At 47.6% G+C, this 14,050-nt stretch overlaps 1 protein-coding gene across 2 annotated transcripts in view; it reads right to left on the bottom strand.

The window, feature by feature from the left end:
• The window catches only part of COLEC12 (collectin subfamily member 12), a 162,791-nt gene extending 151,034 nt beyond the window's left edge, over nt 1-11,757 (bottom strand). The window contains exon 1 of one of the 2 annotated variants that reach the window (XM_036418476.2): nt 11,572-11,757. In XM_036418476.2, coding sequence (XP_036274369.1) covers nt 11,572-11,578 — 7 coding nt within the window. In that variant the 5' untranslated portion in view covers nt 11,579-11,757. Of the gene's footprint in view, nt 1-10,763; nt 10,876-11,571 lie in introns of those variants that run through there. The other variant, XM_045574142.1, reaches the window with a different exon arrangement.
• Between the last annotated feature and the right edge of the window lie 2,293 nt (nt 11,758-14,050).

Genomic DNA, 14,050 nt, shown 5'->3' with positions numbered 1-14,050 from the left:
GGAGAAAGTCAGGACCTCTGGCCTTAAGTACCAGGCACAAAGCCAGTTCTGACAAATATGCCGAATTGAACAGAACATGTTCAGACGTTGCAGAAGCCAAGGTGAAGGACCCTGGGCCGAGGCTGGACTGACTGCAGACCACTCTTCCAAGCTGAGCTCAGGGCTGCCATTCATGTGAGCATGTCCGTCAGCTTCTCTACTGTTTCTACCTTGATGCAGCTCCAGTTCTTATCTAGTCATCACTGTCCTAACAAAACAGTACAATCCCGTCCACTGTCAGAATATATAACTGCTTCCATCCAGCCCGCGGACACACTCTGCTATGAGCGTTCCTGCAAGCTGCCCCCCCTCGGTCCCCACCACCACTACCTATTGTGGAAAGCCTCCTGGTGAGGAGGGGAGAAGGGGCCCCTGCATCCCCAGGGCCAAATGCTCAGTGCAATCTGGATCCCCGAGGCTACAGCCATGCTCCACGGGCCAGTGTCCCATTGACCCGCTTTCAGGTGGTTGTCTGGGAGCTGTGGCCTCCACAGTGTGTCACGGGATTGCTACATATTTCAGCTATCACTTCAGATGCTGCTATGCTATTTTGGAGGACTTCTCTCCTAAGGCCAGATGCTGATGTGATGCTAAAAGCTTGGGCTTTGGAATGGAAAGACCTGGGTTTGAAGAATGGATGTACTTTGTACTGACAACATAAGCTCACATCTGCCTCTCAGTCTCCTATAAGGTGGGACTAATAATTCCCACCACACGTTGTTGGGATGGAAAAGTGAACTGGTAAACAGAAGCACCTGACAATAAATATGAGGGGGGCGGGTGTTGTTTTTTTAATAAGGTGGCAGAGGTAGCGATAGCAGCTGCTGTGCTTTAAAGTCCAAAATAGATATCCCAGGTCTTGAATGTTTGTGAAATATAGAATAGCTTTAGGTTTGCGTAGGGACTACTTTTTCAAAAGACACAAAGCTCCAGTCTGAGATTAACATTTGGGGGAGAGCAATAGCAGGGAGAGAAATATGTGGGGTGGGTTCAATTTGGGCTGTAGCTAACTGACACCGGAATGCTTATGTGATATTGAAGAAAATTTACCTCGATATACTTGGGGCTGCAAAAACTGAAGACAGACATACTTTAAACTTGATTTAACCCTAAGAGCAGTACTGATAATACCAGTCCGGGTTGTACAGCTTTATAAATATAAAACCTCATGCTATCCCAGTGGCATCTCTGGGCTATAGATGTATTCTGTCAGTGCATGTTATAAAATATCTGAGGTTCAGGATATTTTTTTATAGGGCCTGTCTCCCATTCAACAGCTTCCTCCTACCCTGTCTTAAGTGGATAAAGGAATCTGTAACCATTTAAATACTTGTAGATTATTTCAAATATTCCAAGGGACTTATTTTGATTACTCAACTACTTTCTGAGTTTCATGTTTTGCAATGGGATTACTTTTTGGGTGGATTTTTTTTTTTTTTTTTTAGTAAAAATTATCCTATATAATAAAAGATGAGTTATGCAAATCAACCAAACAGCACAACGACCGGTCACTATGACACACACTGACCACCAAGGGGCAGATGCTCAATGAAGGGGCTGTCCCCTGGTGATCAGTATGCTCCCACAGGGGAGCACCGCTCAGCCAGAAGCCAGGCTCATGGCTGGCTAGTATAGCAGTGGTGGTGGGAGCTTCTCCCGCCTCCGCAGCAGTGCTAAGGATGTCTGACTTATGTCGGACATCCCCTGAGGGCTCCAGACTGGAAGAGGGTGCAGTCTGGGCTGAGGGACACCCCTCCTCCGAGTGCACAAATTTTGAGCACCAGGCCTTTAGTAAAGACATAAAATGACTCCATGTTATGGCACAATTTATAATTGTGATGCTTGTAAAACTAGCAGATTTATTTATTTATTTATTTATTTATTTATTTATTTATTTTTAGGACAAAGAGATGTAGTATCTTTTTCCTTCAGTTATACTTCATCAAAACTGAGGAGGATTGTTTGTTACTTTTACTCCAAATTGGTAGTGGGGACTAAACCAAATTCCCCCAGCAGCCAATTTCAACACTTAAAAAGAAACAAATATGACACTCAAAACCTTGACCCCTACATCCATCATCCATTAACTACAGGGAAAGTAATGGACCTCCGTTTCTTCAGTGAAGGACCTTCACATCCAATCATGCTGGTCAGGGTAATAACAAGAGAGTCAGGATGAGGACTTAAACACTCACCTCAAGTTTTATAAGGGCCCTTGAAGGTTCATGGGTCATTTGGCAAGAAAAACTAATGCCATCCATTTCTCTGGAGGCACAAAAAAAAAAAAAAAAAAATGGCCTTTGTTTAAAAAAACACACACACACACACAAACCCCCCCCCCCCCCCACACACACACAAAACTTACTGGTATACATCTGTTTTGTTTTGAAATCACTTAACTTTACATTTAGTTTATCCAAACAAATATGCCAAAGCAATATACTGTAATTAATTACAAATGATGGAACAAAATAGAGCTTAGCAGACAACATTTGAGAAAACTTTGAGTTGGATTTTCTCTCATTTCCCACGCTGAAATGTCATACTTGACAGTTTCAGTGTGGCTCTGATGTACCACCTGCCTCTTTAATGACTATTACGTTACTATTAGAGTAATGTAGCCTGAACTATGAAATATAATTCAAGCCCATGAATCAGCTTAAATCTCCCCTCCAAATGAAAAGAACCCTGTCTTCAGGCAGGTTGCCCTCTCTTCCTGGTTCCTCTAGCTACGTTTGGTTAAATCTCAAGTAGACATTTGACTTTTATGATAGATTCCAGTTGTTTATGCATAAATCTTACCTTGCCTACCAGCCTGCAAGTTCCTTCAGAGGCTATACACATAATAAACATTTGGAGACGTTTAAATAACATCCTAGATAAAGAATAAATGAAAGCTTGTTAGGGCCTGGTGGCCCAATTATAAATGATACATAAAATAGAAATGTGACAGGTTAATGGGAAATGCACGGTACCAACGAAATAGACATGTTGCTCAGTGGTTGAGAAAACATACATAAATCTGTCCTAACACTTATCTAGAGACAAATTTGTCTTGTTTTAATTCCTTGATGTCATATCCTAACTGGATAAAAGTAGACACTGGATTTGAGATACAAATCTATAAAAATATTATGTCATTATTAGTAGGCACCTGAATATTAGTGCTCCTGGAAAATTAATGCTCCTAGCTATATTAAATGTATTTACATATATTTATCAATGTTATAACACTGCTAGAGGCCTGGTGCATGGATTCATGCATGAGGGGGTTGGGAATGGCGGGACTGTGGGAGGTTGGTTGGCAGGCCTGGATCCGGCATTCAGGGCCAGGTGGCCAGGGAGGAGAAGCCACAGGAGCGCACTGACCAGCAGGGGGAAGCTCCGGTGTTGAGCATCTGCCCCCTGGTGGTCAGTGCACATCATAGCGACTGGTCTTTCATTTGTCGCTTAGGTTTTTTTTAATATATATATTATATATATATATTATATATATTATATATATTATATAAATCATAACAAATGAGAAAATTGTACCGTTTCATTAGAATATCAAATTGTACCGTTTCATTAGAGTAACAAATGGTAGGGCTGATCTTTTACTATATTAGAAGAAATGACAATAACACTAGTGATGGCAGCTGGAAATGGACCAAAGTGACACTGTTCTCTGTTGAGCGCACAGCTCTTCCTGTCCCTGAGGTCAGTTTGAGCACATTTGTCATGTGAAAATTACTTTCATTTCAAAGCTGAGCTTTTGTTTTCATGGTAAACTTACCATAAATGGTTCATAATTGGCAATTATATTACTGCCTTAAGGAAGCAGCAGGTGATAATAACAGTTTTACTACAACTGAAATGCCTTGAGTTCCCATTAAGAGCTAGATACCATTCTAAACAATTGATCTACACTAACCTATTTAATCCTCAAAAAGGTCTATCTGGTAGGTGCCATTATTCTCCCATTTGACATATGAGGACTCTGGGGGTCCCACTGGTTAAGTAACTTGCCTGTGGTCACCAGACCCTCTGGATTCAGGCCCACACTCTCTGCCATCACACTAAAACAATCAGATTCAACTCCTGGAATCTGTACATATAAGTGCATTTTATGAAATGGTTATATTTTAAAGTAATATTTTCAACTATAAAGTTGGACATTTATCTTTGAATAATAAACTGTTATATAAATATCAACTAGTTTCCTAACATTTTTATGTCACAAGGAAGTCACTGAGGCCCAAAGAAGTTTGGCTACTTCCACAGAACCAACAACAAATTAGTTTTTCATGCAGAATGTCAAAAGTCCAACTTAGGCTACTGAATATGACTTCATGTGATACTAAGTTATACTCCCAAACCATTCAGGAAACACAGGGAGACATATTTATTATATCCAAGTACAATAAATTTATTAAATCTCCCATATGTTTTTAAGAGTGTAGATTGAATAATTATAGTAAATGCATGGGTTAAAAGAACTCTTAGCATATCTTTGGAATCTTAATTTGGGATTACTAGTTTATGCTTACATTGGCTTTCACTGCTATATAATTACAAAGGTCCCTTAAGCAACTGGCAAGACCTTTTCAAGGTACTATGTTGGTTTGGGCTCTTCAAATATCATTCTCTTAAAGAAATCAAATAACTGCTGATGAAAAGTTACCTCCCTAAAGGTTTGAATGGTTGTTGTCTTAGAAACTGTTGATAGCAATAAAGATAGCACTTCCTATGAAGAGTGCCTAAACCTTCCTACTCTTTAAGATGTTTATATATTAATTATATTATATTATATTTATTATATTTATTATATTTATTATATTTATTATATTTATTATATTTATTATATTTATTATACTATACTACACTATACTATAGGCCCAGTGCACAAAATTCATATACTCAGGGGAGAGGAGGATCCTTTAGTCCAGCCTGTGCCCTCTCGCAGTCCAGGATTCCTAGGGGAATGTCCAACTGATGGTTTAGTCCTGCTCCCCTGGCCGTCAGTTGGACTTCCTTAGCACTGCTGCAGAAGCAAGAGAGGCTCCCGCCACCACTGCACTCACCAGCTGTGAGCCAATGTCTCGCTGAGTGGTGCTCCCCCTGCGGAAGCTCACTGACCACCAGGGGCAGCTTCTGTGTTGATCATCTGTCCCCTGGTGGTCAGTGTGTGTCATAGCAACCCATCATTCTGCTGTTTGGTCTATTTGCAATATTAGCCTTTTATTATATAGGATTATTCTATCTTACTGATAACCTACTGGTGGTTACAGTCTGTTCTTAAAAATGGCACTTCTGACAATGTTTCCTATCTCACTGTAAACCTGTCAGCAAGAATCAGGGGCTGTTGTTAGAGCTGATGGCTTCAGTGGCCATCCACATTCATCCAATCAGCCATAACCATAACCTTCCAGGAGATGAATGCTATGTCCAGCAGCAACTCTGGAATCTGCTTTATCTTTTCAAGAGCTCCCCACTACAGAGTCTCCCCTGGTGGCTGGCTGAAGAGCACATCCATTTCTACAGACCTCGGATGTCAGGTTCTTATAGATCTGCATCCGGACAGGAGGAGCTTCTCCATCTTGCTCACTCAGTACCTAGCAGAATGTGGCACACAGCAGATACTTCACTGTGTGCTGGTCAAGTGAACTCTTAGGGTGTGGCTCAGAGGGAGACTAGGCTAGAGGTGTAACCTGTGGATTCTGGACTCAGACTGTCCGAGTTTGAATACCAATTTCCCTACTAACTAGTTAGGTGCCCTGAAACAGGTCACTCAGCCTCGCGGAGCCCAAGTTTTCCTATCTGTACAACAGAGGAAATAATACAGCCTGTCATGGCAAGTACTCAATAATGTTAGCTATTATTAAAGGAAAAAAATAACAAGTGCAGATATTAAGTGGCCCATCAGTCATACCTAAAAGTTGTTTGTAAGCACAAACCACTGTATAGATCAACCTTGTCCCTGTTCCCTGCCTCAAAGCCACAGGCAGGAACTCCAGACGTTGAGAGAGGCTGTGCCTTCGGAGGGGCAGGCTAGCAAAAGATGGAAAGGGCAACCCCAGCCGGGTGGCTCAGCTGGTTGGAGCGTTGTTCTACGCATCAAAAAGGGTTGCATGTTCAAATCCTGGTCAAGGCACATACCTAGATTGTGGGTTCAGTCCCAGATTGGGACATGACATGTATGAGAGGCAACTGATCAATGTTTCTCTCTCTCTCTCTCTCTCGCTCGCTCGCTCGCTCTCGCTCTCGCTCTCTCTCTCTCATCAATAAATATATTCTCTAGTGAGAATTTGTTTTTTTAAGATGGAAAGGGCAGGACCAGCTTGGTGGAGCCTACCGCACAGTGGGGGGTAACAATGGGCACAGCCACTCTTCATGGGATGATTACTTCAAAAACCTAGAATGCTGTCCCCAGTCCCCACACTGTCTGACTTTTCACTCTGATTCAACCGCCTAAGCTCCAAAGCGTCCTCGCCATGAACCACCAGCAGGAAGGCGGGCTCTGCTGCCACTCTGGGCTTCCTCTTCCGGAGCCTCCCCTTCTTCCCACCACGGGAAGCCCTGAGTGTCAGGGACTTGCCCCCCCCCCCCATGTTGGGATGACTCAAGGCAAAACATATCTTTTCTATCATAAAACTTAAATGTCAGTTTTGTCATTTGAAAACGAATACTTCAGGGGCCATTTGACTGGCTTGGGCAGTCGTTGCATCACCTGTTTTTGAAATAGTGTTTTAATGAGAATAAGCATTAATCAGAGAATGAGACCTAGTTATGATATGGCTTGGGAGCGATCACCTGCCAGCTTTCCCCTGCCACACCCTTTTGGGTGGATGAGCCACACGGTGAGCAGGGGGCATGGGAACATCCTGAGAAACTGCACAGGAGACCGCAGAAAAGAATCTGTACTTTGCAGTAATTAAACCTCAGCTGAAGAATGTCAAGCATCCCCCAAACTAATGGAAAGTCAAAAGTATAATTAGGTTGTAATTGTAAATGTGCCTTCCAGAGGAAGGGCAGCCCAGTTCCCAATCAGTGAAGGGGGAAGGCCTCGCTGTGTTTTCCTTTCCCTTCAGAAAGCATGCGTCTTCCCGTGTTAAACGCAGTCAGCCTTACACACTTGTTTCTTAGCCCAATTAAGGTTAGGAAATCTTAAAGAGGCACTGCGGAAGGAGGAAGGGTGGGGAACTGGGTGAACAGATAAAGGGGTTCAGCATTACAAATCGGTAGTTAGAGAACAGTCATGGGGATGTAAAGTACAGCATAGAGAGTACAGTTAATAATCTATTTATATATAAAGAGCCAGCGACTGGAATACTGTAACAACTGGAATGACCCACTGTGGCCAGCCAACCTCCCGAGGTCTCTCCTCGCCAGCCAACCCCACCCCTGATCCCCCCTCCCTTCCCCAATAGGGGGTGGGGGCTGCCCGCCAACCTCCTGAAGCCCCTCCCCCATGTCTGGCCCCACCCAGGATTTCCCCTCCACCCCCTGATCAGGGGCAGTGCCAGTCGGCCAACTGCCCACAGCCCCTTCCCCTAGCCAGCTCTGACCCTGATTGGCCTCCCCACTCTGATCAGCCGACCACCCATGACCCCTACCCCAGGCCCCTGGCCCCTGATCAGCCACACCAACCCCATTTGGGGGCGGGGCCAGCTGGCCCTACCCCCACTACTCTGATGGGCCCATGGCCCCTCCCCCCAGCAAGCTGTGCCCTCAATCACCCCCACACACACCAATAGGGGATGGGGCTGGCTGGCCAACCTCCCATGGCCCCTCCACCAGCGGCTGACCCCCAATCGGCCCCTCTACCCCAATTGGGGGTGGGACTTGCCGGCCAATCACCTGTGGCCCCTCTCCCCAGCCAGCCTGGCCCTGATCAGGCCCCAATCAGGGCAGGCCAACCTCCCGCTGTCTCCTCCCAACAGGCCTGACCCAAATCTGCCCCAATTTTGGCCTGGCCGGCGGAACTCCACCCATGCATGAATTCGTGCACTGGGCCTCTAGTACTGTAATAACTATACACGGTGCCAAGTAGGTATTGGAAATATTGGGGGAGGGGGGAAGGTCACTTTGTAAAGTATATGATTAGCTAATCTGTATGCTGTACATCTGAAACTAATAACGAATAATACTGAATGTAAACGGAAATTAAAAAAAAAAAATTTTTAAGAGACACTAGAAAAGCGAGGAGTCCCAAAACACAACAGGAAGTAGAAGTCTACTGCTTACTAGTGCATTTTAAAAGTATTATTGCCAAATAGTATCTCAGAGATTTTTGTACAAAAAGCACAAAAATAAGCAGCGGAACACTGTGTTTTGATGGCTCCAACCTCCTCCCTGTGCTAAATTATGACAGTGTTTTGGACTTCTCTGGTCCCATGTGCTGGTGGTTGTTTTCAGCCGTCTCTTAGGCAACAAGTGCTGCTGCACTGAAACTCACCAGCATTCCCAGCTTTTAGAACCAAAAATGTAATTTGGTAATGACACACCTAACTCCAGAGGAGTCAGATTCCTTCTTTAAAAAAAGTGAATATTTATCCAAAACTATGAGATTTATGGTACAGTACAGCTAATTGAAAATAAAATTGGAAGCAAATTAAAACCAACTACATGTTTTAATCAGCTTGGAAGACTTCAAGTATTGCAGCAATGGGGTAAGTAATTTTCTTCTGGAAAATATATAATGATGTCATTATTTTGGTACTTGTGACTCCAGGGACGGAGGAAAGAGAACAGAGATTTGCTGAATGCTATGGATAGGTGGCGCTGTGACTCATAGCAGATGGGGAATTACATTCCAGAAGCTAGCAGATGGGGAATTACATTCCAGAAGCCTGGGTTACTACAGAGGCCATGTCTAAGGTCTAAACATCAGAATTATAAAGTCAAATGAGTACCTTAAAAAAGCATCTGGTGCACACAAGAGTCAAATTTTTGCTTTGGAAATAAACTTTCATAATTCCTAAGGTGTCCACTAATTTTCTATTTGGCTAAAGAATGTTTTCACGTAATGCTTTTAATTTTAAGAATTTACAAGGCTTGTGATTGACACCTGTCACTTAGGGAAATCAACGTGGAAGGAAACACTGCCTTTCTGAAGCATAATGAGTTAATCCCCATGCGACATTAATCACAAAACCAAGGAAAAATTTGGGGCTGTTTACCTATGGCAAACTGTCAACATAGTTCCACTTGGCCAAGGCGGCTTTCCCTTGTAGCTAGAAAGGCGCTGTGTGCTTGGCCGCAGAAGGCTTGTGTCCAATTTCTTGGCTCCGCCCCTTCCTGGCCGCCGCACCAACGTGGGGTTACTTGGCTGTTTAGTTACCTGAGATTCTCGCCTGGCCTATCTGGTGCCCTACATCTTCCCAAGCAACACAGGGAAACTGGCAAAGGTTGTCTCTAGCTGCCCACAACCATCCTTCTCAACGCCAGTTCTTACTTCTTCCGGACTCCGTTTCCACATCTAAAATGTGAGGTTAAAATACCTACCTCATAGGGTCGCTGAGAGGACTGACTGATAGAGTGCTTATAGAGGGTATCATACACTTAGTAGGTACTAAAACACACACACACACACACACACACACACACACACACACACACACACACCATTACTGTCCCCTCTACTCCCCACCTCAACAAATAGACAAGTGAATGAAAACTATATGGCAACCGTTGGTAAGCAAAACCCTTACATAACACTCCATTTTTAAAGAGGGTTTCAAAGTGGCCAGTCTAACCAGGGATTCCTCAGCCCCTGACTCCCCCTCCCCCGCTGCAGCCGTGCCCAGACCCCAGGGGGTAAGCGCAGCAAGAGCCTGCTCCGGGGAGGTCTGCAAGCTGATCCCGAAGGGGGTGTAACTGTCACAGAAACATGTTCAGAATGTCTAGGTGTTTTCTGTTACAGACTTGACATTACAAATGAAAAGTGCCCAGCGTGCAGACAGTCATCACCCAGTCAGAAACACAGTCTTCAGGATTCAGGGTACAAGAGTCCCCCTGGGAGCAGAGGGAGTGAGTGGCTGCTGTATCTTTCCAAGAATTCAGAAACGAGTGGCTTCAGTGACCAGCAAAGAATAGACTCACTTCTGGCTAAAGTGAGGGTAACGGAGCCCCAGAGTAATCTCAGCCGTGTGTGTACTCCTTCCTCTCTGGAAGGGTCCTTGCACCCGGGCTAGCTAAGGAGACTGTGTGTTTCCTAGACTGTGGACGGGAGAAGGGAGACTGAGATGGGGAGAGGAAAAACACGACATGCTCTAGCATCAGGTTGGACCATCGCCTTCTGTTTCTCTCCACCTCCAGGGGGTCCTCTTTACCTGGTGTTCACGCCCCCTTCACCTTCCCCCACCCCCATCCCTTCCCGGGGTCCCCCGGTTTGGGGACGGGCCGCCTCGGAAGCAGAGGTAACTGGCAGGACACCCCGCTCCGCGGTGTTAAGCAGCCTCTGCCTTTCCGAGAGAAACTTGGAGCCAAGAGTGACTTTGGGGGCGTGTGGGCTCCCGGGGCACCTCCCCCGGACAGCGCTCGCACCGCCTGGTGGTCGCGGCAGCCGATGGCACTTGGCCCCGGACCCCCTCGCCCCCGCCCAGCCCACAGCGGGGACGGACACGCGTTATCCGAGCACAAGACCAGGAACTCGAGTCCCGTGGACACACCGCGCCGGCCCAGCCCCAAGGGGCTCCCCTGGATGCCCCCGCGGACACTGTGTCTCTCACTGCACACACCGGAGCTCTGCTGGCAACTCTTGTTCCTGCTGCTCTGAAGGGCGCTGGGCAAAGCCCTTCTTCCCCCCTGGGGATCCTGTTGAAAGGTCCACCCCATCCGACGTCCCCTGAACCTGCCTGCTCCGGACCCCGCCCAGGGGACGGGGGACGGGACGGTGTGTGTCACCCCTGCACACACGTGGGGCGCGCACAGCACCCCCACCGGCGGGCACCGGGAAGGGGCGCGGCGTGACTGCGGGCAGTGATTTTCCAGGCGGCGGGGCTGGTGGTGGAGGAAGATGCCAAACGCGCTTCCCGAGCCAGCTCAACTCCGCGGGCACCTAATCACTGCCAGATGTGTGTGTGGGGGGGGGGGGGGCGCCCCGAGAACACCCCTGCGACCCGGAGAAAACACCGGGCCCGGCGCACACCCACCCACCGGCTTCTGGGCTGGAGGGGCCGCGGCCCCGGGGAGCACAGCGGAGCCCGGGGCCGCGGGGAGCGCCGCGGAGCGAAGGATGAGGATGCCTCCCGCACTCCTCGGCGGCATCTTTTTCCAATTAAAAAAGTTGGGAACTGGAATCCATAAACAGCGACGTTAGGGCTTCAGACTAATTCGAAGAGACGCGATGGGACCGGGAATAACTTGTACGCTTTCCAAGCAGCCCCCGCCTGGAGGTCCAAGCGCCCCCAGGGTGCACGCACGGACCCGTCGCCCGCTCCGCTCCCAGTCTTCCCTCCACCCCCCGGACCCCGAGAAAAAAGTTCGTGCAGGGGCGCACCATCACCCCTTCCAGCGCGACCCGGAGCCCGCCCCGCCGGGCCCTACCTTTCATGGTGGCGGAGGACGCGCACCGCCGGCCCGGGAGCTCCGCGCGGCCGAGGAAGATCGCGCTGCGCAGCGGTCACTGCGCGCCCATGGCAGCCCCGCCGTCCGCGCTGCCCGCCCGCCGTCCGCGCTCCCGCTCCCCGCTCCCGCCCGGCACTCTGAGCCCGGGCCGCCGCGCGCCCTCACCCCGGGCGGAGGCGCCGCGCCCGCCCCGCCTCCCCCGCCGCCGGCCCGCGCCCCCCGCCCGCCCGCCCGCCCCGCCCCCGCGCCGCCTCCGCTCCTGCCCAGCCCCTCTCTCCCTCCCCGCGCCCTCCTCTCCCGGTTCTCTCTCCCGGGACCGTGTCTCCGGGGCCGTCTAGGGTCCCCCCTCGGCGCGCGTGGAAGGCGATGCTTCTTGGCTTATTTCTGGGCCCCAAGTCTCTCCAGGGCGCGGAGAGGGCTGGGGAGCAGCGGCGGCACGTGGGTGGCAGGATGCGGTGGTTCCCAAACGGCTCGGGAGCAGGGAGGGTGACACCGGGGCGGGGAAGGGGGGGGGGGGAGAGGTCCTCCGGGTTCAAAGTTCCAGGCCGCTTGTTGGCATGGAATGAAGCAGGACAGCGGCGGGGGAGCGTGCCCGCTGTCACCCGGGCAGGGCCGTCCGTCCCTACGTCCGAGGGCACCTCGGAACGCGGGCCCTGCAGAACTCGGAGCGGAATTACAGCTCTTGAAGCTTCCAAGGCTAGGGCAGAGGCAGAGGCAGAGACAGAGACCAACAAACGCACCACACTCCCCTTGATTGTTGGAGAAGTCATCCCTACTCCGACCGGGCGGGCGACCCTGTTGCCTTTCATCGTGGCTCATCCTGTTATCTTTCTTTGTAGAAAGCCCCCCCGTGCAGACCCATTGCTTTATTTGCTTTTAAAACATGAACGAAGCGGTGAGTGGAGCTGTGAGGAGGGAGGTGCAGAGCAACTTCCTTCAACAACTCTGAAACCAGTGAGTTACCCGGTACCAGTCACCTCACCAAAAGCACTGCAATTCTGGCTTCAGTTTTACAGATTTCCTCTCCTAAGGACCTGGTAACGCGGTGTGACCAACCCATTGATTCATTTCTAAACAGGAAACCCTTTGCTCTAGTAAAAGGCAGTGCCCAGAAATGAATACCTTCTAAAATATTTCACAGACTGTCCATTCCAGAAGCTCTCTCTTTTGGACATGAGGGGAAAACTTGTACACGACTGGCAAAGAAAAATACAAAAACTGGCACTTTTTTTTTTTTCTTTTCACTTTAGCGATCGATAGATGAATCCACAGCCGCCGCTGCCGCCTTCCCCTCCCCCCCCCCCACACTCTGCCAAGGTTCCTAGGAGACTTGCTCCAGCTCTCCCTAAGATCCCTGCCTTGCCTTGCAGAGTCCCCGAGGGAGCCCAGTATATGGATCCTCAGACCAGAGCTTATTAACCAATATGAGGATGGAGTAAGTCCATCAGTTTCTTTGAAAAGTGGAGAGAATTTTGGCTTCAGTATTTGAATAGAAAAAAAAATAATTGAAAAATTATAAATTATACACATGACACAAAAACATAGCCAACAAAAGAAAAAAAAATAGATACCAATGGGATTTCATCAAAATTAAAAACTTTTGTGAATGAATGAATGGATACTATCAACAGAGTGAAAAGGCAACCCACAGAATGGGGCTTGCAAATATTCTCAGAACCCTACAGAAGATATTTGCAAACCATATATCTGATAAGGAGTTAATATGTAGACTATATAAAGAACTCCTATAACTCAACAACGAAATAAACAGCTCAATTTAAACATGGGCAGAGACTCAAATAGACATTTCTCCAAAGAAGATACACAAATGGGCAATAAGTATAAAAAAATGCTCAACATCACTAGTCATTCGAGAAATGCAAATCAAAACTATAATGAGCCCTAGCCAGTTTGGCTCAGTGGATAGAGCGTTGGCCAGAGGACTGAGGAGTTCTGAGTTTGAATCCAGTCAAGGACACATACCTTGCTTGCAGGCTGGATCCCCAACCTTGGTCAGGGCTGTGTGGGAGGCAACCAATCAATGTCTTTCTCACATCAATGCTTCTCTGTCTGTCCCCTTTCCTTCCACTCACTCTCTCTGAAAATCAAGGGGAATAAAACTGATTTCTTAATCAATAATAACGAAGGTTATGCTTTTAAAAAAACTATAATGAAATACCACTTTACACCTACTAGAATGACTATTAGTAAAAATTAAAAACCACAGAAAATAAGTGCTGGCGAAGATATGAAGAAATGAGCATTGCGGGTAGAAGTGTAAAATGATACAACCACTGTGGAAAACAGTATGGTGGTTTCTCAAGAAAAAAATTAAACATAGGATTACTGTATCATCCAGCAATACTGCTGGATAATTGGATAGACAAAATAGGTACAGATGTTCAAATCTTCAAGATGAAGAGAGTGCAGGATAGTGGTGATGGTTGTGCAATCATGT

The sequence above is a fragment of the Pipistrellus kuhlii genome, unplaced genomic scaffold (genome assembly GCF_014108245.1).
Source record: "Pipistrellus kuhlii isolate mPipKuh1 unplaced genomic scaffold, mPipKuh1.p scaffold_m20_p_6, whole genome shotgun sequence".
NCBI classification, from domain to species: Eukaryota; Metazoa; Chordata; class Mammalia; order Chiroptera; family Vespertilionidae; genus Pipistrellus; species Pipistrellus kuhlii.
This window is presented reverse-complemented; position numbering and strand designations above follow the sequence as displayed.